Source organism: Cutaneotrichosporon cavernicola (assembly GCF_030864355.1).
Source record: "Cutaneotrichosporon cavernicola HIS019 DNA, chromosome: 1".
Classification (NCBI taxonomy): Eukaryota; Fungi; Basidiomycota; class Tremellomycetes; order Trichosporonales; family Trichosporonaceae; genus Cutaneotrichosporon; species Cutaneotrichosporon cavernicola.
Genome location: NC_083393.1, coordinates 1,019,111 through 1,045,313, shown reverse-complemented (window position 1 = coordinate 1,045,313; position 26,203 = coordinate 1,019,111). Strand labels below are relative to the sequence as shown.

The 26,203-nt window shown below is 54.8% G+C and overlaps 7 protein-coding genes across 7 annotated transcripts; 4 read left to right on the top strand and 3 right to left on the bottom strand.

The window, feature by feature from the left end:
* Window positions 1-219: 219 nt before the first annotated feature.
* CcaverHIS019_0103860 (uncharacterized protein) lies at window positions 220-7,559 on the bottom strand (the record flags this gene model as incomplete). Its single annotated transcript, XM_060599744.1, has 10 exons — window positions 220-1,555; window positions 1,591-2,040; window positions 2,077-3,281; window positions 3,318-3,467; window positions 3,508-5,764; window positions 5,801-6,021; window positions 6,059-6,293; window positions 6,608-6,680; window positions 6,729-7,365; window positions 7,410-7,559. 10 exons carry the CDS (start codon window positions 7,557-7,559, stop codon window positions 220-222), a joined length of 6,714 nt encoding a protein of 2,237 aa, XP_060452934.1.
* Window positions 7,560-7,999: 440 nt separating this feature from the next.
* CcaverHIS019_0103850 (uncharacterized protein) lies at window positions 8,000-10,379 on the bottom strand (the record flags this gene model as incomplete). The annotated part of the gene is made up of 4 exons (XM_060599733.1): window positions 8,000-8,649; window positions 8,684-8,986; window positions 9,021-9,339; window positions 9,375-10,379. 4 exons carry the CDS (start codon window positions 10,377-10,379, stop codon window positions 8,000-8,002), a joined length of 2,277 nt encoding a protein of 758 aa, XP_060452933.1.
* An 826-nt stretch (window positions 10,380-11,205) lies between these two features.
* CcaverHIS019_0103840 (uncharacterized protein) lies at window positions 11,206-13,032 on the bottom strand (the record flags this gene model as incomplete). Its single annotated transcript, XM_060599722.1, has 8 exons — window positions 11,206-11,357; window positions 11,391-11,574; window positions 11,611-11,825; window positions 11,861-11,987; window positions 12,023-12,132; window positions 12,165-12,877; window positions 12,915-12,930; window positions 12,969-13,032. The coding sequence occupies 8 exons, from the start codon at window positions 13,030-13,032 to the stop codon at window positions 11,206-11,208; spliced, it is 1,581 nt and encodes a 526-aa protein (XP_060452932.1).
* A 1,021-nt stretch (window positions 13,033-14,053) lies between these two features.
* Window positions 14,054-15,261, top strand: CHS7 (uncharacterized protein; the record flags this gene model as incomplete). Its single annotated transcript, XM_060599711.1, has 5 exons — window positions 14,054-14,210; window positions 14,250-14,545; window positions 14,584-14,950; window positions 14,986-15,062; window positions 15,097-15,261. The coding sequence occupies 5 exons, from the start codon at window positions 14,054-14,056 to the stop codon at window positions 15,259-15,261; spliced, it is 1,062 nt and encodes a 353-aa protein (XP_060452931.1).
* Window positions 15,262-18,874: 3,613 nt separating this feature from the next.
* CcaverHIS019_0103820 (uncharacterized protein) lies at window positions 18,875-20,399 on the top strand (the record flags this gene model as incomplete). Its single annotated transcript, XM_060599700.1, has 6 exons — window positions 18,875-18,931; window positions 18,983-19,163; window positions 19,199-19,299; window positions 19,344-19,570; window positions 19,609-19,688; window positions 19,735-20,399. 6 exons carry the CDS (start codon window positions 18,875-18,877, stop codon window positions 20,397-20,399), a joined length of 1,311 nt encoding a protein of 436 aa, XP_060452930.1.
* Window positions 20,400-20,715: 316 nt separating this feature from the next.
* On the top strand, window positions 20,716-21,516 carry CcaverHIS019_0103810 (uncharacterized protein; the record flags this gene model as incomplete). Its single annotated transcript, XM_060599689.1, has 4 exons — window positions 20,716-20,793; window positions 20,832-21,068; window positions 21,119-21,217; window positions 21,265-21,516. 4 exons carry the CDS (start codon window positions 20,716-20,718, stop codon window positions 21,514-21,516), a joined length of 666 nt encoding a protein of 221 aa, XP_060452929.1.
* Window positions 21,517-22,563: 1,047 nt separating this feature from the next.
* TES1 (uncharacterized protein) lies at window positions 22,564-23,561 on the top strand (the record flags this gene model as incomplete). The annotated part of the gene is made up of 2 exons (XM_060599678.1): window positions 22,564-23,027; window positions 23,069-23,561. The coding sequence occupies 2 exons, from the start codon at window positions 22,564-22,566 to the stop codon at window positions 23,559-23,561; spliced, it is 957 nt and encodes a 318-aa protein (XP_060452928.1).
* Window positions 23,562-26,203: the final 2,642 nt, after the last annotated feature.

Here is a 26,203-nt window from a genome sequence, read left to right as displayed (position 1 = left end):
GCGCTTGCTCCTGGAAACAAGCTGGAAACAAGCATCGACCTCGCTCTTCCCTTGTATTACAACCGTTCTATGTCCCTCGTCGGCTCCAGCGTTGCATTCCTTGTATCATAAACCTGTAACATGAACGAACCAAGGAGGTAGACCTCTCAGCAACAAGCACCGACAGGTAAGCGGTACTAGGAAACTAACAGGTGTACTATTGCATTCTTCTCATCATGGTCATGGTACATATTCCTTGCGAGGATAGGTAGCGTAGTCTGTCTTGCTGCACAGCTCTTCTAGGCGACCGTTAAAGATGGTCTCGTCGATCGTGTCCTGCGCGAGCATGCGGTGAACGTGGACGTGGCGCAGCTGCCCAAAGCGGCGGACACGGCCGATGGCCTGCGTCTCGGTAGACCTGTAGTTGTACAATGTTGGCGTGTAGAGGGGCCCGAGGAAGATGGCATGGTTTGCTACCGTGAGGTTGGAACCGGCTGCAGACGAATTGTTCATCTGGAGGAGCATAACGCGGGCAGCGTCTTTGCCGCCTTTCTGGAAGGATTCGAGCGTGTTGGAGCGTTTTGTGGTAGCGCCTGTGAGCTGCACGTGCGTGATGCCGCTGTGGGAGAGGGCCTCGGAGAGCTTGGGCACAAGATCATCCCACTGGCAGAAGACGAGGATGCGTTCCTTCTTCGGGATCGTCTTGATAAGGTTGACGAGGTGGAGGAGCTTGGCTCCGAAGCGGCCGGATGAGAGCTCGCCTTCAGTACCTAGAGACGAGACCTTGACAATGTTAGTGTTTCGGACAGGAGCGTGGCAGTCGGCACCCATCACACAGCGCTGGTTGTTGACGTCCTTGACCATGCACCTGTGGCAGGCGACGTGTCCACAACAGGAGAGAACCGCCATCGGCACCTTGTTTGCTCCGCGTGGGTGGTGACCGCAGGCCGAGGCCTTGAGAACGTCAGCCGCTTCGTCGCCATTCTGTTGAAGCTTGCGCACAACCTCGAAGAAGCGAAGAGAGCGCACACGGGCGACCAGTTCCTTGGACAAACGACGGAGCAGGTGCGTCTGCTCGCGGAGGTCCCACTTGTATTCGGCGAGTTTGACCTTGGCGGGGATGGCGGGAATCTTGCCGTTCTCAGGTGCATCTGGAATGACGTCCGACTGGAACCCGCACTTGTCCAGGATCTTGATGAGACGTTCTGCAGCCTCGGCATCCCCGTGGTGCTTGACCTTGTCGCGCGACGAGACCACCCAGTCACGGAAAGGCTGAGCCTCTCCCTTCTCGAATCCGCCCTTCTTGCGGATTGCTGCCTGCATGCCGACAGCAAGGTTGATGGTGCGGCGGAGGTCTTCCTCGCACCCAATCAGTTGTTGACGTCGTGCGTTCGAGATGTGATCGCATGCCTCGAGGGCGGACTTGGCGTCACGCTTCTTGTCTGTCAGGTCGAGGGTGAAGTGGCAACATCGCTTCAGAAGGGCCTCCTCGGCGGTCTTGGAGTCGGAGAGAGCTTCTTCAAGACGAGCGTTGCGGTCACCCTTGGTAACATCCTTGAGCTTTGTCTCCTTGCGCCTTTAGTCAGCACGTACAGCGCTAGTGCAACCTACGCCTGCATCTCGAGCGCCTGGAGATGGTGTTCTAACTCCAAGTAGATTGCGCCCTCAGAAGCGGGCAGTTTGAACGTGTGAATGTGCTCCACAGTCGGAATGTCGTCAATCTCTGCAATGTTCTGTCGAACAAACGTGTTGAGGAATTCTTGCGCAAGATCATCACGCCGCCTGTGCCACGCAGCAGAGTGTGTCTCACGGAAGGCGTGGAACCGTTCAGCCGCAGTCTGCTCCTTGGCGCGGGCCTTCTGGTGCGCCAGGCCTCCTTCTGTGTCGTCTGGGACGCCAAGATGGATGCCCATAAATGATGCCACGCTGCGAATGGATGGGAAGTCCTGGACAGGAGGAGTACCCGAGAGTACCCATTTGAAGCAAGACTGCAGGCGAAGGATGGCAGGGAGAGCGCGTTCCTTCAGGTACGTGAACTCGTCAGCGATAACGCGACGAAATCTGTAAGTCAGCGCAAGACGCTAACGAATAATTTACCGGAACATGTGGAGGACGGGACTCCTCAACAAATTGAAGTCCTTCTTGATGGATGAGCTGTTGAGCGACTCGAGCCCACTGGCTTGGCGGAATGTCGGCTTTGGCATGGAACTGTCGAGTTCATCGTCGTCGTCATTGTCGGCCTCCCAACTGTCGGTGCCTGCAGACTTCTTGGCTTTGTTCTTCACCGGCAGATCGTCGTACTTGTCGCGGTATTGCGCACCCTTGAGGCGCTTTCCAAAGTTTGCGGCCTTCATCTGCTCCTTCTTGCGCTCTACCTCCTCCTCCGCTGCTCGATGGAGCTCTTGCATATTGTGATGGGCCTCGGATGCCCCTTCGTTCTGGAGGATGGCTGTTTGGTCTTGCAGAGTTTGGAGGGCCGAATCCAGTCGATCCACGAAGAATCGGCCTCCGTTCCCGTCGTGCAGCCACTCCTGGGGCTGGGCGGAAAGATACTCGAAGCGCTCCCAGTACGTCTCGGCTTCAAAGACCTCGGTCGCGATGACAATGAGGTCGGCTTTGCGGAGCTCTCCGATGCTCTTTGCCTGGAGGCCCTTCATGTTCTGGATCACGACGACGTTGAAGAGATCTCCAGTGAATCGTTCGATTTCACTCGGCCACTGTTTGCTCAAGTGACCGGGGACGATGATGAGCGTCGCCTTGAGGTCGATCAGATTGTCTGGTGCCGGTTCAGGGGCCGGATCATCCATGGTCTCGGCCGCCAAGGCTAGCGAGATGATTGTCTTTCCATAGCCAACTTCGTCGGCAATGACACCACCCCGGACCATGACAGGACGTTCTGCCTTGCCTTCGGCCCGCCAGCCCAGCGATGGTAGCAGCGCCTCTGAGATCTCCTCTTCGACAAAGGTGTGGGTCTTTCCCTCTGCCCGCTCTTGTTCAAGCATCCACCACAAGGAGCGAAGCTGCTCCGGCCGCAATGGCAGCTCAAAGTCCCTAGGCTGCGAATGCTCTGGGTCGCGTTTGTTGGACGGCATTGAGAAGACTCGCGGCTTCTCCGGTACGTCGGCGACTTGCCCAGGGGTCAGACGCCACGAGAGTCTCACCTTGCCCTTGGCATCGCTGCGGGGCAGTCGAGAGAGAGCGCGGTGGGCTAGGGAAACAATGTTCAGGCCAATGCGAAAGGACCCGACCTCGTCGACGTGGCGCAACTGCACATCGAAGGGTGATGGGCGATTCTTAAGGGCCTGAGTGTGTGAACAATGGAGAACAGATCGACTCACCATCTCATACTGAGCTGCCTCCAGAGGGTCCTCGAATGCAGTGATGTTCGCCTTGGTTTTACGTCCATTCTTGGCCATTTTTCCAGTTTGCTTAATCCAGTGGATCGTGGGGGGCCGAGGAGCGCATGTGGGGCACTCGGACCCGGCTATCTGGCCTGTTAGAGAGCTTTCTAAGAACAGTCTGATTCACATCTACGTCCTTGAGACGATTCCAAGACGTAAGATTGTTGAGGGATGGGAGGCGCTCTGTAATCCACGCGAGGTTGGCAAAAGTCGCATTGCCGTGATGGAGTAAGTCGACCTGCGTCCACTCTTCTGACTGCCACATGGCCTCTACCCTGTCCGGCTTCAGTGGCACGTTGACGGATAAAATTGCGACCGAGTGCTCGCACGAGTCAGTGGCCGAGGACACCGCTCGTGGAGAAGCCGGGATCGAGTACGTCGCCGCATCGCGGTGCGCAGCCTCGTCATCAACCACAATGTCGCCGCCACCGATGGCGGTAAGGCGAGCCGCCGAGCAGCCAACCCATCCGCCGTCCACGGTCATCTTGATCAACTCGGAAGGCTTTTCGGATTCGCGCCATTGAGGGGAGATTGATGCAATCACGTCGCGCTCCATAGTGTAGTCGAGACGCTCAATCGAGGTCGAGAAGACGTATCTGTCATCCTTGGCGTTGCCGCAGCGGGTGGCATCGAGAAAGAAGTACAGCGGCGGCAGGTCTGGGTCACTGGATTCTTTGACATGCAAAGAGCTCTGGGCTTGGCCACATGAGGCAAGTAGCGAGTACGTGCCCGAGATGCCACGGTCCAGGGCGCGAGTGGCTTCTGGAGGAACGTCGAAGGTGAGCTCGCTCCAGCGCGTCTTGCCAGCGAACTCTCCCTGAAGACCCAGAGCCGCCTCCCAGGTAGGGACAAGGCCGCCGCCACCACTCATCTTTACAGTGAAGGTCTGCTGTGTAGGCATGCACAACTCCCACTGACCGCTCAACATGTCCTTGCCCGATATGTCGAGGCGCATACGAGCGACTGGATGACGGAGGAGGGACCGCAGGCGGCTGTTGACGGCCTCGGATGGAGGCGCCTTGACAGTGAGGCGCCACTCGGGGGATGGGTTACTCAGCCAACATTCGAGGGTGGCGGACGATGCCTCGTACACGGCAGTCCAAGTGGTCTGCCTTTTCAGGTAGCGGAAGCGGAATTCTGCGCCGTCGACTGCACGCAGTACGGCATCGCTCCAGAGATCCCAGTCAGACTGCTTCGCTTCGCCTTTTCCTTTGGCCTCAGCTTTGACGCGTAGCGCGTTTAGGGACGACGCGTTGATACCAGCAATCTGGACACGCATCGGCAGGAGCTCCTTGAACTCGAGCTCAAAAGACGAAGGCTCGAGACGCAAGGTGTCGCACGGCTGGTAAACATGTTCAGGTCGGCCGCCGCAGCCGGTGCAGGAGCGATAGCCGCACGCTTGGCACTGGAGGATGGCCTTCTCCGCGGTTCCAGACTGACCCTCGCAGACGCAATGACGCGAGCTGAGCGCAGCCAGTCGCAAAACCTCTGCGACATGCGCAGTCGACACTTTGGCGAGATCAAGCCGATGTGACACCAGGGCCTCGTCGCCGACGACCCCATCAGCATAGGCAGCGTGCGACGCTTCAATGGACCGCTGCTCCTCGGCGCTCTGCATGGCATCCTCCCCCTCGGGAATGGTTTTGAGTGCGACGTGCAAAGCCGCCAGCATGGACGCGCCGACAACTGTTGTCGTCATGGCGTTGCCGGCAAGGTCGGCGAGCTGGTCCTCGGTCTCGCTGGTGAGGAGAAGCTCGCGAACGGGGATACCTTGAAGAGCAAGCGCTTCTCGGCCAGTGACTGGGCCACCGCGATTGGTGACCCATGGGATCATGTTGGGAGTTAGGCATGGGGCAAGCGCCGTCTTCGAATAACCTGCCTGTCGGTCGACGTTTTGGCTGACGTTCCAAATGATCGCCTTGAACCCTGAGTCAATGCCCTCTTTTGCGACTCGGAGCGTCGAGATATCCAGAAGATCAACGACGCGTTCCGTCTGGGCCAGCAGCCAGTCGTTCCAGGTCCAGTCGAGCCCCTTGCACACGCCAGCTTCCTTCCAAGCCGTGAGCGGGCGGAGAACTCCCAACTCCTCGTCGTTACGAGCGCGGGCATGGCGCGATTCGCATCGTCCCCAGTCTGTGGGCTTGCGCGACGTGCCGTCCTTGTAGAAACGCTCGGCTGCCAGATCAAGGCGGGCGCGATGAATATGAACGTCGTCTGTGGGAAGGAGGAACGCCTCGAAAGGCGACGACCATGGGCGCTTCAGGTCCTTTACCGTCTCTATCCACTTCTCAGGGAGGTGCTTGGGCCCAGAGTTTGTGATGGGTGTAGCCATCAAGTAGATGCGCGTACGGGTATGAGGGATATAGTACTCCTTGGTATCCATGCTGTCGTTAGACGGAATCAAGAGCTCGAAAACTCACCGAGCGTAGTTGGCGTCGTAGTTGATCTCAGCAAAATACTCGACAACCTTGTCCCACGGGGCACTGCAGACGTTCTCCAAAATGACAATGGGAGGTTGATGCTTCTTCACCCACTGGATCATCCCCCGGAAGGTGCGTCCGGATTCGCCGTTGGCGTCAATGTCCTGCTTCTCGTTGTTGAGGCCGGAGTAGTCGACACACGAGGTGCCGGCAATGAGGATCTGTTCGTCAACTTGGGCCATCTAGTAGTGTATTCACGTCAATGTTCCCTGGGACCCTTTTGAGAGAGCCGTAGGCAGTATGTGCTCTCTCCCGCCCCAGTTCCGTGACATCACGGAACAGAACGGGAGGGGCAAAGTTGCGTTCAATATATGCCTGCTTGAAGGGTTCGATCTCGCACGAGAAGACGTGCTCGAAGCCAAGAGTCACGCCATGCTGCTGCTTGACCGACTTGGCGATCATGCCAAGGGCAAGCAATGGCGACTCGGTTCCACTACAGTTAGTTTACTTAGTGTTTTTCAGCTCACGAGCACATGGTGGCCACACGAAGCTTCCGACCATTCAGGCGGGTGACCAGCTCTGTGATTTGAGGCAGCTGTGGTAGTTAGTGATGGTGTCAGAGGTGGACTTGCCCTTGAAGTGAGATGGTCGAAGATGGCCTCGATGTCGTTGATGGGAGGAAGGTCGTCGGCCAAAGTCATGGCCTTGCTCTTGCCGGATAATCCCTTGGTGCAAAGTGGACGAACACCGCTTTTGAAAGCGCCACTGTACCATATTAACATTCAGGCCTCAGCAGAAGAGGCTCACAGCTTGACGGCCGCCTTCTTTGGGCCTTTGACCTTGACTCCCCACCCTCCACTCTTAGTCCATGGGGCTGACTCTGGATCGCGTCAGTACACTGGCGAGAGGCTGACTTCATGGCACTCACTGTCGTCAACGACGTCGCCATCATCCTCAGGAGCCGGGTCCATCTCGGGCTCCTCCGGATCGGACTCAAAGTCATCGTCTCCGGAATCATCCTCGGAAGCGAAGAAATCACTGTCCGACTCTGGGTTCGGCGACCGAGACGCGACACTCCGATTCTCCTTCTCGGAACTGTCGGACCGGTAAGCGATGGCAGCTTTCTTCTTGAGCGGCGCGCTCTGCGAGAAGGCCTTCTTGAACGCCGTACTTTTGCTGGACAGCTTGGGATTGGATGGTGTGCTCTTGGAGGGCGCCCTGAGCTTGGACTGCATGCTCTTGCGGGAGAGCTTGGTCGCCGCGGGTTTGGCGGGCGACGACTTCCCGCCGCCGTTCATGAGGCTAAAGATTGTACGTTGCTTTCGGTTTGGCTTACGGGGATGCTTCTGGTAGAATGCAGTGACCGGAGGATCGTCGTCCTCGAACTGATCTGCGCGTGTCCATGAACGCTCCTCGACGGGATACCCTTTCCAGTGTATGAGGAACTCGAAGAGGGGCGTCTTCCCGTATGTACGCCAGCGGCTATCGACGATGTAGTCGATCTCATACTCTTCTTCCTCAAGGTCGGGCACCTCTTCATCCACTTCATCCTCTTCAGAATCAAGCTGAGCGTCAGCGACCTCGGATGGAGCTGAAACGACCGACTCACGCGCTTGCGCTTGTTGTTCTTCTGGGTTGGCTGTAAAGGGATGACTGAGTCGTCCGAGTCGTCCGAGTCGTCCGAGTCGTCCGAGTCGACGGTTAAGTCATGGACTTTGCGGGGAGGGGGTCGGTTAGACGCCCTCCTCTGGGACGTCATGGTGGGAGATGAGTTTGTATAATAAGTGTGATGGGGATGGTGTTGAATGTATATGCATGAATGATTGGGTGTTGTATTGTTGTGGCTGACTCGAGGTGACAATTCAGGTTCCAAAGTTACGCGTTCCCAAAGTCAAACACGCGTTAGCGGAAGCATTTTTATATTGCTTTTTGGCGCGAATGGTGGAGGCGCGGTTGATTTTTTCCCTGAGGCACGCGACTTACCCTTACCCATTCCAGTTCTTTGAACTCATCACTCGCGATCGCTTGGTGGACTCTCAATGTCTGTGAGCTCCGTTTAGCGGCCATGTATGCCCTAGTGCCGCTCCTATACAGTATATCTGCTTCCAGCCCCCTCCATAACACTGGCTAACATAAACAGACGTAAGAGCGTGTCAGATGTCGTTTCAATAGATAGGTCTCGTCATGGTCCAAGCTACACTAATCCAGATCCTCCGCCTGGTTGACCAACTCGATGGGTGAGCCCTCCTCGGCAACCTGCAAGGCTTGACGGAGGGCAGCAGAGCGCGCGTCGACCTCGTCCAGGAGCTGAAGGAGTTGGCTGATCTCGTCCTTGGGCGTTGCGGCAGCGCGGCGGTCGAGAACGTACTTGACAGCCTCTGCTACGTCGTTCTCGAAACCAAACCGTAGCAGACGCTTCTCCTTATGCTTGGACTCTGGCCGTGCAACGTAGGTGTAGACGTTCGAGACAACAAGGAGGGCAATGAGCGCTGCCATAAACGACGCTTTGCTGATGGGCGAGTCGCTGAGTAGGTCGCTGGTGGTGTTGTATGCCGTGCGAATGCCAGAAAAGATCGAAGTGAACCCGTGGAGGACCGAGTCGAGAGCGCCCTGCAGCTGCCAGTAATCGGCATCCTGTCGTGCACGCCGATTCTTGGCGGCAAACTCTTGCGCTTCTGTGGGGATGGGCGCCGGAATTCCCTGGGCCGCTTCATCTTCAAGTTGCTCAATGTCCTCTGCCCCCGCCACCGCGAACTCTGTGGGGTGCTCGTTCATGTACTCCCTCATGCCGCTGGCGAGATCAGCGTGGTACTGCTTCTGGCCGTCGACTGCCGATCTTTCAATGATGCCTTTGTGTCAACACAGTCCAAAGTAGGGTCTCACCCTTTACCCACGACTTTCCAGTCCACTCGACCTCTGTGGTAACCACAACCCGTGTGGATCCTGGACCGGCCCAGGTGAGGCAGGTGCGTGTCTTGACACTGAAGACTCCACCGCTCGGGACGTAGGGCGTTCGAGTCGTGGTGACCATCGAGATGTACTCGTCAAAGTCACAGAAGTCCTGCATGTCGACAATGTGGCACTTTGTCTGCTTGGGCCCGATGGAACCGTTCAGCGGCTTAATGTAGGAAATCGAGCGAGTCAGTTTGCCTGTCTCGTCGGGACACCAGTCGGACGATTCAATGTCTGCTCATGAACACCAATCGGACCAAGCACTAACCTCGCAACTTTTGGTTGTCTGACAAGAACGAACGGTACCACCCGCTGTTGAACATGAGATTGTAGACCTTGTCGGGGGAGCTGGGAAAGACGGTATCGAGGACAGATTCGGAGTAGTGCTGGCCCTCCTTACCGCAGACGCATTCCGTCGATGAATGGGTGACGGCAGGAGCGGGCGGCGAACCCTCCATCACCGAGGCGGGGCGCGAGGCTCCATTTGGAACCAAGTTTGGCATCTCGGTGCCAGGATGTGCTATACGCCAGATGTTCACGAGCACATCGTAGGTCGAGTCGCGGGAGATGAGGGAGGCGAAAGTGTACTAAGATGAGATGATGCAGTGTAGGGGCAACTCACCTTGTCCTTGCTAGTCGTTACTCCGATCGCGTTAGGAATGACTAATGCAGTCATCTTCTTCTCGATGGTCTGCACCTCTCCAAAAGGGATAACCACGTCTGTGATCCACCCAAAGAGATTCGAATGGAAGCAGATATGGTTCTCGGAGACGTAAAGCCTGCCGTGGACGAGGATGTCCTTTGCAAGCGCACATCCATAGTCTGTCGTCAGCATCGAAGAAGAAATAGTCAACATGCCTTCAATGAGATAGTCGCCCTCGTCGACAGTGGGGAAGAGTCCGTGGAACTCGGCGTTGCGGCGGTTGCTTGCCACCGCGAACCCGGTCACGGGAAGGTGGTCTATACCGTCGTCCTCACTAAGATTCTCGCTGTCGTCTTCGGAGCCGTACCCATCATCGCTGTCGTAGTCCTGCGTGCTGAGAAGGTATGGGGATCGGCCAGTGGAGACTGCTCTTTGAACACTCCCGACTTGGTCGGGCGGGCCACTGATCTGTAATCCGCTCTTGGCCAGGGCCGCGGCCATGCTGTTGCCTCCTTGGGATGTTACAGACGATGTGGAAGCACGTCTTGAGCGACGTCCCTTCTTCTTCTTGCGGGTTTCAGCCTGGGTCGGATGGGGCATGAGTTCGGCAACTCGATGTGCGATTGAGTCTCTTTGAGCCATGGCCCGTTCACGAGCAAGCTCGTGGGCTTGATCGGTATCGAGAGCCTCGGACATGGCGGCTTCGAGACCGACGGCGTGGCCCCCAACCACGTCGGTCGCGTTGTCGCAGTTTGCGTCCGAGACGACGAGGCGGGGAGTGTCGATAGGCACCGTGGGCGTGCGGTCAGAGTTGTTGGCTAGGATGGGAGGGGGGAGTGGCTTTGTTGTGGGCGACAGGCCGAGCTTGGATGGAGAGGGAGCAGGCTTGGGCGAGGAGAGGGAGAGTGCTTCAAGAGTTGGTTCTCCAGAGTCGGATGAGTTTGTTGAGACTCGAAGAGGTTTCTTTGGGCGGAGTAGCGGCATGGGGACGGAGGGCGTGGCGGCGCTCTGGCGCTGGCAGGTGATCGAGCGCGGCGGATGACGCGGGCGAGTATGAGCGAGTGAGAGCGAGCGGGGGCACGAGGGCCAAGTGGGTTACGCGGTCAACCCAGGAAAGAGGTAATTGGAGGGAGGCTTGGACAATCCGGACAACTGGTGTTGGCGTCATCAAGGCACCAACCACCACTGTGATGTTATCCCCATCCACAGTCCTTCACGTGGACCATGTGTCATTACGTTAAACCATGTGACATTTGAACACTCTTGCACAACTGGTCTGTCTCTTTCAAGTTTGACGTACATTTAGGCCATACGCTCTCCACCGAGCCCACCCTCTACCTCTAGCTTCGTCTAACCCATAGCCCATTGCACATTGCCTAGGTTCCAATTGCTCAGTACGCTCCAGTAAAACTCCTCAGCGGATTGCATCTCCTCTCGGGATTGCATGACAACATCATCTTACAACGAAAGCTGTCTAGTGTGTGGGGCATTGTGACTCACGCCGTCAACGGGACGAACCCTACTGCGCGAGCCAAAGTAGCACCCAACGGTTGCTCTGAGATAGCCTTGAGCCCTACTAGTCGACCTTGCCCACGGATGAGAGAGCAAGGGTCCGTAAGCGGCATCTGTAGAAGAAAATAATGAAGAAGCAAGAGAGGCGTGATTCAGTTTAGAAAAAGGAAAGTGTCCAGGTGCACCGTGGGAATCTTGATCCCTAGAGTAAGGCCAACCTCATACGCATACGACGAGTCCTAGCCCCTGTACATATCATCAACCAGGTGCATTCTATCACTCTTTATTTCTGCAGCAACTAGTCCTTGTAAAGGGAGTGGCCGGTCATCTCAGCAGGCTGCGGAAGACCCATAATGGAGAGAATGGTGGGTGCGACATCGGCAAGAGCACCGTACTCCTTGGACTCCTTCAGAGAACCCTTCTCACCGGTCACGATAAAGGGAACGCGGTCTACGGTCAGTCAAACAATCAATCGTCACTTACTGGTCGTGTGAGCGGTGTGCGGGTTGCCAGTCACCAGGTCAATCATCTGCTCTGCGTTGCCGTGGTCGGCAGTGATGCAGAAGATGTAACCAGCCTCCTCACAGGCGTCGTAAATGGTCCCGACGGCCTTGTCGGTCGCGGTAATGGCCTCGACAGCGGCGTCATAGACACCAGTGTGACCAACCTGGAATATTAGCCTTAAACTGTTGGGCTGATTCACCATGTCGGGAGGCGCAAAGTTGCACATGACAAACTCGTACTCGCCCGACTTGACAACGTCTGCGACCTTGTCGGCGACCTCCTGAACGCTCATCTCCGGCTTCTTGTCATACGTGGCCACCTTGGGAGAAGGAATCATGACGCGCTCCTCACCCGAGTACTGCTTCTCTACGCCACCGTTGAAGAAGAACGTGACGTGAGCGTACTTTTCAGTCTCTGTGGATTAGACGGTCCTGATTCACGACACCCACCCGCAATATGGGTCTGCTTGACACCCTGCTTGCTAAGCCACTCTGCCAAAACGTGGTCCATTGAGACGGGAGGGAAGGCGACAGGGATCGTCCAGGCCGGGTTGTAGCGCGACATGGAAGTGATGGCCTGTACGTCAGTGACAGCGCCCGACCATGACGTACCAGGTTCTTGGGGATCTCGACGTCAATGGGCTTGTCATCGAACGCGAGAAGTGAGGCGATCTCACGCATGCGGTCCGAGCGGTAGTTGAAGGTGAAGATGGTGTCGTTGTCTGGGGTCAGGCCGGCACACTTGGACTCTCACCCTGGATACGAGTCGACTTGTCACCAAAGATGAGCGGCTTGATGAACTCGTCCGTCTCGCCCTTGGCGTAGCAGTCCTCGATGGCCTTGATAGGGTCGTCGGAATGGGTGCCTTCGCCCTGGACAAGAGCGTCGACCGCCACCTTGACGCGCTCCCAGCGCTTGTCACGGTCCATGGCATAGTAGCGACCAACAAATGTGACGAGCTCACCGACTCCAATCTCCTTGATAGCGTCAAGGAGCTGCTTGACGTACTTGTCAGCCGACTTGGGGGCTGTGTCACGGCCATCGCCAAAGGCGTGAATGTAGACGTGCTCGATACCCTGCTCCTTGGCGGCACGGAGGAGGGCGAGGAGATGGTTGATGTGTGAGTGGACACCACCGTCCGAGAGCAGGCCCATGGTGTGAAGGCGGTTCCCGTTCTCCTTGGCATGCTTGAGGCACGCGACAATGGCGGGCTGGTTCTTGAACTCGTCATTCTTAATGGACTGGTCAATGCGGACAATGTCCTGCCAGACGATACGGCCGGCGCCAATGTTCAAGTGGCCGACCTCCGAGTTGCCCATGAGGCCCTCCTTGAGACCGACAGCGAGGCCCGAGGCCTCAAGCTCGACAAAGTTGTGGTTGTCACGGATCTTGTCCATGTTGGTGGTGTCACCGTGGAAGATTGCATTGCCCTTTTCGTTGTCGGACAGACCCCAGCCATCGTGAACGCTACAAGAGTGAGCGCATTTCGTAGACATGTACTAACAGCAGGCAGACCTTGTCTGTGACGTCAGCAGCGCAACTAGCGAGATAGGCTTACGCTTGACAGCAGTCTTCTGCTTCTTGGAGTCGTGCTGGGGGTCTTCGGCGGGACGGGCGGCCATTTTGATGGAGTGAGAGTGTGGATAGTGTGTTGTAGGTTGGGTCCACTTGAAAGGTTGGATTCATATCTCATGATCAGGACGCGGTTTGGGCGCGATTAGACGTTGGGGGGTGCATGGGATTGGGGGTTGGGGTTGGGGATCAAGTCAAGGGGACATGACGATTGGACAAGTGGAGGAGGCACGCGCGGGCGACTCTCTCCGGTCCGGTCGCTGAATTCAAAATGACAACACGGTATAGATTGTCATGATGATTAGCTCACAGTCCTCTTAATAAAGCAAAGCTCACCCCAATTCTTGTTGAGTTTGCTTATTAGTTTAGTTTGATTAGAGTCTGATCAGTTTGTGAATTGGTGAGCCAGCGCTGGAACCATTTGCCGTTACTATTGACGATGAATACTATTAACCTATTACCCATGGCCAAATTGCTCAAATGCTCAAATGTGTACCGCCACCCTGTTCCCAGCACCCTGAATGGGCCGGTTTTGTGACCCTGAGGACCTTGGGGCCTCTAGGCCTCTAGAGCTCTAGAGCTCTAGAGGATGGCATATTAAGTAGTTCTGAACCCTGTGTTTGTATATCCTGATTCTAGGCCTGCGCCTGTCTCGATAGCTCTATAGGATTATATAGGGTTATATTACTATATACCCTTTATTGTAACAACTGTTGTTGTACCCTCCCTTCCTTGTCTCCCTCCCTCCCCCCCCTCTACTTGCCTTCCTTCCCCCCCTTGCCCTTTGCCCTTTCACATCTCACTCAACCCGCTTCAACCTCGACCAGTTTGACCATTCTTCAAACTCAACCCCTTCCTCATCCTCATCCATTCTCATCCATCCTCATCACCATCCTCATCGCGGCGAGCAGGCTCGTCCTCCAACTATCTCACAACACCACTAGCTGCTCCTGTTCTATTTATCCTCCTGGAGGACACGTGCTCCTACCCCTTCCAACCCTCCCCCCAACACCGACCACACTTCTCTCCACCCACTTGTCCTCCCGACACTTCGTTTCCACCTCGCCCAGCATGGCTTTGAAGACAGCACCTTTCAAGTTTGGGTCGTTCGAATGGGTCTGCGAGCGTGCATCGCTCGTCGTCTGCCCAATGTTGAGCGAGACTGGCATCGAGCCTACTTGTTACGCCCGTAACGTACAGCTCGGACGCCAGATCATCTTCCAACCAGGTTGGTCGAACGTTGCACATAGACGCTGACACCCCCAAGCGACATGCTTTGTCCACATTGCAGCGCTGGGTATGACGCTCATTATGCTCTTCCACATTCGGTCAAAGTACACTGCTGTCGGACGTAAGGAGATTGTCCTCTTCTTCTACATCTACATGTTTGTCGAGCTCCTGGCCATCTTTCTCGATTCGACCGTCATCCCCACCCACCACACAGTCTATCCTTGGTTCGCAGCTGTCTATGCGGGTGCTATCGGTGCCCTTTACTGGTGCCTCCTGGTCAATGGCTTTGTCGGCTTCCAGCTGTACGAGGACGGCACCCCAATGAGTCTTTGGGTGAGTATTCAACTACATTACGAGCCGCTGACCTCTAGTCGCTGCGCCTCAGTTGCCTCGGCATCGGAGGCGTCTGCTTTGTCATTGCGGCGGGCACGTTCCAGAATTGGGGCTCGCTCAACTACAACAACCCGATCGGCCTCTTCATCACCTACCTGGTTTACCCATTGATCGTGGCTGTCATCTACATCGTCTCACAGCTTATTCTGGTGGTGCGAACTCTGGACGACCGCTGGGTCATTGGTGACATTATCTTTGGCGTCGCCTTCTACGTCATCGGCTGTGTGCTGCTCATCGCATTCAGCATCACCATCTGTGATGCCGTCTCACACTACATCGACGGCGTATTCTTCTTCCAGCTCTGCATGCTGTTCACTGTCATGATGATCTACAAGTATTGGGACTGTGAGTGATTCTTTACGAGTTGTGCTGAACCTCAGCCATCACCAAGGAGGACCTCGAGTTCTCTGTCGGTTCCAAGGTGGCTGTTTGGGAGGTCAAGGACCCGTTGCTCGCTGTGAGTCTGCCGTTAGGACTGTGTCTGATTATAGCCGAACCCGGAGTACATGGAAGACGACGGTCAGTCGGCCTACCGCGGCGCGGGCGGTTCGCTCGTCGGCGGCTTCGGCGGCAATGCCATGTACGGCAACTACAACCAGGGCTACTCCAAGTCCTCCTCTTACGACCAGTTCAACGGCCACGACTCGCACTACTAGACAGGACCACATTCACGGCTCCTCTGTACCGGACATTACATATGAATGTGTATCTCACGACCGCCGCTGACAATTTGGGATGCATTGACCTCACGTCAGACGTCGCGGCGGACCTGGCCACCCGGTTAGCGCCAATTATAGTGAACAACATACTTCCATCTGAATTGCTTTGAGTATTTCATACTCGGACTTGCCCTTCGTGTGATGCGGCCTGATGGCATCTTGTTGACGATTGACATGGTCATTCTGACAGGATATTGTTCGCTTTGGCTGGTGGTACCGAAGTGCAGGAATCTACGCGGTGCCATGAGACCGAGGGCCTTTCGTCAACCTGTCAGGCTTCCTCACACCTCTCCACATCCTTCCATTCAATCAATCGACACGCCACTGTACAGTACAATACAATTACGATTACCCTCTCTTGGGCACACCACGGTACATGTAGCTTCTGCTTGGCCGCCACCAGCAGCCACGATCACTTATCGTCCTCCAGGTTCACTACCGTCTGCTTGAACTGTCTTGCCGGCCCTCTGCTGTCGAACATGAAGTCGAGCGGTCCTTAATCTCCGGGAGAACAAGTAGGCCCAAGGCAAAGTGAGGAGCCCAGAGCCGGCCCAGAAGAAAGCAGTGCGGCCCTTCCATCCCCATGCGTTGGATCGATCATATATGACCCGGTGATGACGTTGAGAAAGTTCTTCGCATTGCGCGATGCCGACTGTCGGGGCACACAGCCGGGTGGAAGGAGTTTCGCTAACAGGCCAAGGGCCACGTCCAAGCCAAAGATCCAGCCCAAAGCCGCCCGGGCTCCTTGACCCCCACAAGCTTCCCCTCCATTGTTCCGCTGGTCCTGTGAGTTCTCCGATGATAATGAAGACGCATCTGAGAAAGACAAGACCCCCTAGAACGAGAGGACTGCGACCAAAGTACTTTATGTCTCAGGCCAATGGCTCACGTTGGACGCAAACCAGGAGACTAGATGGCCGAGAATGCCGACCGGGGATAAACCGAGTCCATCGTTAAATGAGGCGTATGCGCAATACCGGCTGGCCCGTGAGCTTGCCTCGAAAGGTATGCCAGGACTCGCCATGTTGCGAAAAAGTAGACGGCATTTTACGCCCAAGGAAAGTCAGCTTGTTTTCTGTGCCGACCACTGCAAGCTGCAATCTCGGTCCCACACAGATTGACCCCCTTGAAGCAGTCCCAATACGAGGAGCCCACGGACATCTCGAGTGAGTTCAAGTTCATCCGCCCGGACCATATATGTAACGATCTCGGCGGGGTTGTCATTCGAGCCCTTTGAGGCCACGCGCCTGATAACGCGCTCAGCGTCGTCAAAGCGGCCTTTGCGGATGAGGAACCAGGGGCTAACAGGCGCAAGTGTGCGATGATGAAGGTCGGAATCTGCAGCCATCAACCAAAGACCAACCAACCCCACGCATCAATACTCACAGACCAAACTCATTGGGTTGCGAAAGGAACTTTGTACGAGTAATCGTCCCGACGGTCAAGGAATACATTGAGGATGCCATGGCCCAGGAGGCCTCCAATGGGCAAGCGGAGGCTCACCAGGTAGTCATGTAGCCATGTCAGAGGCGTACACCAGAGCCGACTGTAGATGTCAATCAATAATGCCGTGATAAAAGTACCCACTGATGCAAAAGCCCCCCAAGGGAACCCACACTGGAGCTGGACCACAAACAGCATTCACAAGTTGGGGGCGAAAAATTCGACGAAAATGAAGCCGGAGAGGGCGAATCAAACTGGCGTGTAACGTCCGTCCATACCCCTACTTGTCCCCGGACCACGAAGACAAGAAAATCCCACTGTCATAAGTTTCCACAACTCGAACTCGACATACAAGAAGCAACCAATGTCAGATACCTGGCTCACCGCCGACTGCCACGGCAGCGGTGAACTGGTTATCGTCTTGGGAATTGAACTTGGGTCCAACGTACAGGCCAAATTTCTTGCGAAAATGAGGCCTTCCAGTTGCGTAGCCTATAGCCGCATAATTTAGCCTCTAAAGAGTGTCAGTCGGGCTGCGAACGTGGGACGAATGGCTCTCTACTCAACCTCTATGATAATGTAAAGAGAGATGGCAAAACTCGAAAAAGCGTAAGAATAAGTCCGGACGCCTTGGATGATCCCGAGCTTGGGTTCCTGCTCACTGCGAATGGCACCTGACACAGCTGATCCCACGCCGCGCCACGGTTGCTGCCCTCACCAGAGAGAGCGTTGCTTATGGTGTGTGTTTCATTACCATGCTTGAGGCGAGCCCCGCCAAGCTTGCAGTCACTGCCTGATGAGCCTATGATTCCAAGACTTAGATTAGCCGCCGCATAGATCATGTTGATGGGTGTCGAGTTCAACTGGAGCTGGGAGCCAGAGTCGCAGTTTGAGCAATGAGTGTTGATATCATTATTTGGAGATCCAGGCCCTGACGCACAGCTTCTGTCTGTTATGGGCCGACGATGCACCACTCAAATTGCCCAAAGCGGCGTGAGTTTGGATCTCCAACCGGAGGAGTCTCGATCAGTGCTGCTCCGTGTCAACCAGTGACTCTTGGCCTAGGTAGGTAGATGTCAGCCGTTCTCGGTGTCATCTGTAATCGGTGACAACGGGGGAGTGCGACTAGCAGCTGTGTGGCCAGAGGGACCGCCCTTCCTCGCTTTTGGCACTGTATCAATCTGGTGTTCGTTCAAGGTGTATAAGTAGAGGGTCGAGGTGTCTTTCCCAACTTTCCCAGCCCATCAACATGAACAGCAATCACAACGCACCCAGTACAACGTACGGAGCCTTTTCCGACTATGGAAAGGTCAGGTAACCTATACAAGATCTGTTGTTATGCTGACTGCCAGTATTGTGGCCAGCAGTAGAGGAGTCCTTGATCCAACCGCCCATTATCAAAGCGCAGACTTCGAAGAAGACGCCCGGGAAGGCGGTCGTTAGAATGTTGAGGAGGCGGTACAGAGCAACAATATCCCGATAGGCAGTAGTTGACGAAGGGATCTGGTGCATGTCACGGCTGTTGTCCCACTTGGCGTACGACGTCTGGCCCCACAAGCGAGAAGACGACCTCCGTTCTGCCCAAGTGGGTGCTCGTAATGAACAGGGCGGGAGTAGCTTCGGCTTTGAGTGCGAGCAGGACAAACTCGCTGTTGGGTTCACGAGTCTAATTTATTCGGCCGTTCTCTTCAGGAGTCGCGACGGATGGAAATGGAGTGGTCATCGCCCGCCATTCGGGTCCAAAGCGTCACCAGCACACAATACAAGGCAGCCAAGCACCACGGTCCAGACGGTGGTCGACGTCAAGCTAGCTGGACACTATATTCTGGTGCCGAGCTCGTAACTCGGAACAACATTGGTCCAGCCCACCTCTATCCTCCCAAAAGGCACCGACAATGGACCGAACCTTAGGGCACGTGGATGGGCGGCTCCGTACATGTCCCGTCGGTTGCCGATTGTAGCCGCGCGGGCCGCACAGAGGAGGGTTAAGACCGGATCGGACCGGCCCCGCCGCGCATCAAGCAGTCAGCTGTATGAATATAACAACAGCGTGCTTCATTCAATCTCACTCACCCGACTTGCTCTCGTATAGTCCCATCGCAACGAAATGTCTGTTCAAGTCGGCTGGATTGGACTTGGCGCCATGGGTTCGGGGATGGCATCTGTGAGTCTGACTCTCTCCTTAGGCGCTCATGTACAGAGTCTGCTTTCCCAGGGCTACCCTGTCAAGGCTTATGATGTCTACACACCCTCCTTGGAGAAGGCTGCATCGCTCGGCGCTGTTCGCTGTGACACCCCGGCTGCTGCTGCCGCAAATGTCCAGATCCTTGGTCTCATGGTCGTCAATGCCGAGCAGGTCCAGGACGTGCTGTTTGGTGCCGGAAAGGTTGCAGACGGTACGTTGGGCCAACAGGCAAGCTGACAGTATCAGTTCTTGAGCCCCATTCGTCCATCATTGTCTTCTCGACCGTACCCCCATCGTTCCTTATCAAGATTCGGGAGCGCTTGGATGCGCTGAACAAGGGCATCGGGGTGAGTCTGCATGGTCATACGTAGGAAGGTGGACTTACGAGCAGCTCGTTGATGCTCCCGTCTCGGGAGGGTTTATTCGGGCAGCGGAAGGCCAGCTCAGTGTCATGGTCTCGGGGACATTGGCCTCAATTTCAACGGCCCGGCCAGTCCTTGACTCCCTTACTCGCCAGCCCAACGGCAATCTCGCTGTCGTCGGAGACATAGTTGGGCAGGCTAGCGATTTCAAACTCATCAACCAAGTTCTCTGTGGTATCCACATCGCTGTCACCTCGTGAGTCTGCCAAACTGTCTTTTGTTGCTGACATGTAGGGAGGCAATGGCCCTTGCCGCCAACCTTGGCTGTAACCCCCGCAATGTGTACAATGCTCTCAGGGATCGGAGCTTCATGTGTAAGTCAGACTATATCAATCGCTGGCTTAGTAGCTGACATATCAGTCGGCCACCGAGTCCCATGGCAACTCCAGGATGACGGTGTCCCCAAGTCAGCTATGACCATCATCTACAAGGACGTCGGTATCGTCAACGACGAAGCCCGCGCTCTCCGCTTCCCAGCTCCTCTATCTGGAGTTGCTGAGCAGCTGTTCACCGCTGCGCTCGGGGCAGGGCTGGCAAAGGAGGAGGATGGCAACCTCATCAAGCTCTGGATGCGCTTCGGTGGCAAGTCGGTGGTGGAGTCGGGAACCGTCGAAGAGGAGGAGAAGAAGGCACAAGCTTCTCAGGGAGGCGACGAGGTGATCAAGATTATCAGCGACCTGCTTAACGCCGTGCACACTGTATCGGCTGCCGAAGCCCTAGCCTTTGCGCGGCACAAGGGTATGGACCTCGATGAGGTTTTCAACATTGTGGGCACATCTGCGGCGACGTCGAAGCCATTAGTGGCATTCAAGGACGAGCTCTCGTGGCCCAACAAGTTTGAGCCTCAATCTGGGCAACCGACTGTTGGGCAGATACTTGATGACCTTGCAAATGTCATGAAGGAGGCCAAGAGGGTCAACACGCCCTTGTTCTTGACCCAAGCAGCGCAGCAGAAATTCGCCGAAGCGGCGCTGAAAGGCTGGAGTGATAAGGGCAGCAGTATCATTGGGCGCCTGTGGTTGTAATTTGAGTAGATGTGGAGAATGCAAGGAATGTTGGCTCAAAGCCAAAACCAAAAGGCCGCACCCCTCAGAGTCATTATCGATTGTGCCTGGCGAAATGGATCAAATGCCTTGATCAGGTTGATTCATCTCTGTCCAATTATATTACAAGTTGATTTGAACCCCATACCTGTTTGTCACCATAGGGTAAATCGGAAGTGGGCTCAAGTTAGTCCATCCTTGCACTATTAAAGGCAAACTCATCTTTCTCTCATTTTTGCTCTTCTTCTCTACTCCGCTATTACTCTTTCAATTATTAGACTTTGAGCGTGTTTCCATCATGATTCTCACGTCCTCCATCTTCGCATCGTCCTTGCTGGCATCCGTGGCGTGTGCTCACTTCACGCTCGACTACCCGGTTGGTCCTCCATTCCCCTCCTATCTACTGACTCGCAGCCCACACGTGGTTTTGACGAGGACAAGGAGCCCACTTTCTGCGGCGGCTTTGACACGGTCAGTGCCCAGCGTCAGCCTGCTCCTCTGAACGGAGCCGCCATCTGGATCGACTCGCACCACCCACTTGCTACTGTCGACGCGTTCCTGTCGACTCAGTCCGATCCTAAGACTTGGGACGACTTCAACTCAACCATCAATGGCACATCGTCCGTTATGATGGCGTCCAACTTCTTCCAGGTATGTGGACACTCTGTTCATCAATGACTTTGATCGCCATTGACGTGCAGGTCGCCAGCGGTGTGTCATGTTGGAACATTGACTTCTCTGCCCTCCCTTACAACCTCACCAACGGCTCGCAGATTACTCTTCAGATTCAGTACAACGGGGTACGTCCTCTCCCAGTAGAAGGACCTTTCATGAGCTGACTCCAAAGGGCGATAGTCCCCTCTATCAATGTACCGACCTGGTCCTTCTCTCGGACTACACTGTGCCTTCCAACTACACCTGCTCAAAGGATGCTGCCGCCGAGTTTACCAAAACCCGCAGCAGTGGGCCATCGGTCACTTCTCAGACCGGTGCAGCTTCGTCTCCTGCCTCCACTGTGCGTCCTAACGGTGCATCCCGTGCCGCCGCCTCTGGTGGCCTGTTTGCTATGGCTGTTGCCGCTTTGGCCATCGCACTGTAAGCTAGCTGTCGCATTGTAGGTCACATATATCTTGATGCGATCTGTAGCAATGCCAAGGGCAAGATGAGGGATGAGGGTTCTTGGACTTTAGTGTGTCAGCAGTGGTAGGGCAGCACGTGCCACTGGACGGTTTGGTTCAGTTCAAAGTCTGTAAATTGTGGGGTCACTGCAGAGCCGGGTCACTTCACTTGACTGCTCACTTCTCTCCTCATATTATCAGTCATCCATTCGATCTTCCTCTTCTCTTGTTCTCATCTCTCCCATTAATTAAGCAGCTCGGGTTGATCACTCACCTCTGGTGAACTCGCGGCGGCGTACCTGGTCACCAAATCTTCGAAGCTCTTACATCTCTCGTCTCTTCACTAGCGTGGGTAACCAAAGACACTCCCATCATTTTCAGTCCTTCGTCGCGACCGAGCTCTCAGCTTCCATTAGGGGCACGACACAACGCTTTCGACCTCATCATATTGAGCTTGGGTAGCTGAAGGTTGTCATCAGTTCATTTCGGTCATGAACATCCTGTATATCAACTTCCCATTCCGGGGTGGTGGAGCTTGCTGGCCTTTTCCTCATCTCTAGTTGCGCGGCCTCTCTTCATCACCCTCGTCGTAACTCCTCATCACCACTTTCCATTATCACTCTTGGTCATCAGCTTCATCTCCCTGTGCACGACCGGCAAGCGGTTCAGCGACTACGACCTTGCTCGAAATGGCTGTGCTCATCCACCTGCCACCTTCCTCGATCTCTCGACTCTGATCATCGCCACAATGGTACCAGGGCCCCGAGCGTGGTGCAACCCATCAGAGCCAATGATTCGCAACCTCAAGTGAAGATGAACTCTCTCGCCATGCAGAAAGCAGTTTGAATTCCGGTTGGAGACACCAAAATACCCGAGACGCCCTTGCCCGCCTGATATCAGCTATCGGTTCAACCAACGAGTTTACCGGACTGGGCCCACCAAGACCCAGCAAATACTTGCCATCCAACCGTCAACTTCACCTGGATCACACTCTACTACCATCTTGGCACTCAAGATCGACAATCACGATGACTATCTCGATGAACAACAGCCTCGAAGTCATCCCAACCCCTTCGCGACTGTTGGGCCTCGAGTGCTTCAAAGCCCGCAACCTGTGGACACCCCCGGGTAACCGGGGCGTCTTTGGAGGACAGGTGATCGCGCAAGCACTTATGGCGGCGATCAAGACTGTCGACAGTCTGGACCTGCACTCTACGCACGCATACTTCCTGCTGCCGTGTGACTCGCGCCAGTCTGTCACGTATGCGGTCGAGCGGTTGCGCGAGGGCAAAAGCTACTCCACCCGAATCGTCCATGCGATCCAGAACTCTGAGACAATCTTTACCTTGACAGCGTCCTTCTCGCGCCCTCCTGACCCGGCAGGAGGACGGCGCTGGCAGCGTAGTTTCCCGGAGAACATTCGGAGCTACGAAGAATCGTACAAGGACCGTTGGGCGGATCACATTATCACCATGGGAGACTTCGGCATCAAGTGAGTGTGGACATGACCCTCGGTGATGAGGCTGACTGAAGATTGGCCGACACCGAGGAGAACAAAGCAGCGTTCCTCGCAAGCAACGAACGTGTCATGACGGCCGTGAGCGGACGGCCACAGGAGGGCCAGTACTTCTCGCAACGTGCGCTGTGGCTCTGTCCTCAGCTCGACGGGAGGCGCATGGACGACAACGAGATTCGGGCCATGATCGGCTACATGACCGACTCACAGGCAATCGCGACTTCCGTTCGCGCCATTGGGCTGAGCGCCACCTCTGACCCCCCTCTTGGTATGGCTGCCACCATCGACCACACGATTCACTTCTACCCGCTTCCGCCCGGTTACGACGGCTCCCAACCCATCCTCCACATAATGGAGACGCAGGTGGTCGACCTCGCGATAGGCCGCGGGCAGATGGTGGGCCGCGTGTACACTCAGGACGGAGTACTCATCGCCACCACCAGTCAGGAGGGTGTCGTTAGGGCTCAGAAAGACGGCGTCAGGGCTAGGAAGGAGAGTGCAAGGCTCTAAGTGACCTCCCTGGCAAGGAGTCTTGGGCTGTTGATTCATAGGGTATTCAGGTTGAGCATACAAACAGCCTTCTGCAGATGTAAACCAACTTGCGGCCTGCAGCGGCAATTGATACTAGAAGCATATTCTCCCTTCCTTCCCGCACAAGTGAGATCGTCCAATGAACCAATCAATGGCTGGGTACCACTGACACCCACTACAACTTCGGACATGGCGAAGAGTAGCGATGACTCAACGGCCTGGGCAAGGGGGGGGGGCTAGGACGAGAGCTGTCCGTGAATGCAAGTTCATGCGTGTAAATCCATCAGAAAGGTGATCAGAATGAGTGAAATGGGGGTCGTAAAGTTTACACAGCATGCAGGTCGTTCAAGAGAGGCGGCATAATTCCACATGGTCAACGGTTCCGCTTCGACACTGGGACGTTATCGTGGTAGTGTTACAACGACAGCGGAGGGTTTGCTGGGCGTTGTTGGGCAATGCACCGGATTCGTATTCACCGTTGGTTGACGTTTCCCGAGCGCAGAATAGTGGTCATCCTCCTCTTGTCTCCGTTCATTCAGCAGGTCATTTCTCGCCCATGTTTACCTCACTCCACTCATACTTCCTCGTGCACAACTACAACTAGAGTAAGTACAAGTTTCCAATATTATCGTAGCTAGCTTGATGATACGGCGGTCACATCTCATTAGCATTTGAAAAAAAAAAAACGATGGTCCTGAGGACATTTCGCTTACAGCTTTCAGTGTGAGGCTTTGTTGATTCCCACCGCCTCGGCTCAGATGTTGTTGAACTACAGATAAAATACATACATGGCAGAGAGTCAGCGATGACAACACACTGCTCGCCAACCTCACTCCCATGGCAATCAGGTCCCGGAACAGAAAAACGATATATCATCCATCCAGAGGGAGGATTTCCTGGCGGAGCTCCACTGCGCTAGGGATAGTCGGAGACAGCGTTGGTGAAGTGGAGCACTGAGAAACCTTCTTACTTTACAGGCTCGCCACGCAAATGGAGCTCGTTTCCTTTTCCACACGCAACACAAATGTATCCTTTAAAACAGAGCTTCTAGATCGAACAGCTCCTGTGATAACGAATAACCCCTGTGATATGCCACGAAACACGATTAGTAGGTGCTGTTCAGCATGGTTGACAAGGCTTTCTCACCGGCTTAGGTACTGGTCACTGAAGACGTGACGGGGACTGCCATATGATTGCACTCCTGAGGGTTATCGATTGTCTAGGAGTTGTTGCATAAAGTGAGTTGGTACACAGTATTATTGTTAGTTGTCCGTTACACAAAGTTTAACCATCACAGCATATGTTTTACCGATGTATTTACTTTGCTGTCATCATTCTGAAACCATAGATTCCATTTGGCAGCCGATCATCGGTTGTCCATCGGGCATTCGTTGCGCATTCAGTATTTCTAGAATATCAAATTCACTACTAAGAGTCGTCTCTCATGGCGGCTGAGTGTTTTGACTGCGCTGGGTTGTTACATCTCGCCAGTGAGACGGTTTCAACAAAGTCAACAATGCCTGACTGGCTCCAATTCCTTCACTTCGCGAGACCACTAATTCCCCTCCCCCTCTCTAACCATCTTCAGTTGTCTACAGTTGGACAACAGTTGGTAGGCCAACCATCGGTTGATATAGTTGTACCAGGAAAAGGGTAGCTCCAGGAAGCTTCGTGCCCTAGTACTCCGGTTTAGTCGTAATTGTTAGACGAGCACTGTCACAACCAGATCGGAGTGCTCGTCTAACAATTACGACAGTCATTGTGAGCTTCAAAACAGAATTGAGATGGGTGTCTGGAAAGGTAGAAAATGTATGGACACCAAATTTGCCCGCCCTGGATGAACACTTTGCCTGACTTCATGTATTAAATACTGACGTGGTATATAAAACAAACGACATTCCTCCATCTCGTCCAATGGAGGTTTCCACGTTTGGTATTGTTATCTGACTGGAACTCTGGAGGGTCCAGGTTCAGACAGATCTGAGTGAACTTATGAACCCAGCTGGTAGACGTGGAGGGGCTGAGACGCTTACATGTGGGCCTCTGAGCAGAAAGTTCATTTGCTGCTGGACGCTGATTTATCCCCACGCCTTCATTCAACGCGGCAATTGTAATGATTGCGGATCAAGATTGTGGGCTAAATACTACCGCTTGTGGAAATGTCAACCTTGAGCCAGGTAACAAGCTGGTAATACCAGTTGAGGTAATTATGCGCATTCCTGAGCCAAAATTGTCGTGCTCTCTTTCTTCAGTTGAGGCTACACAGTGAAGTCTTTCCCTGCACTTGTACCGTGATACCAGCAACAACTCGCCAACATATTGAAAGGTAGTGCACGTTCTTCTTCGCCCAAGGTCTCGCTTTGCTTTGCATAAAATTTAATTTCATAAGAATCTGGAAGTTGCATACTTCGCAACCATCCTGCTGGCGATGGGCCGGCAGGGAGCTTCCCTCCTCCCTCTACGTAGTTCTATTTGAGGCAATGTTCTCTGTCTGGCACTTGAGTAGTACCGTTTCCCAAGTGTGTGAACGGTGCTGGTTCACGTGGACGAAGCTGTCTAGCACCTATCACGGATACCTGATTGTATCCTGCTTGGAAAGCTTGGTTACCTTGCAAGTCATT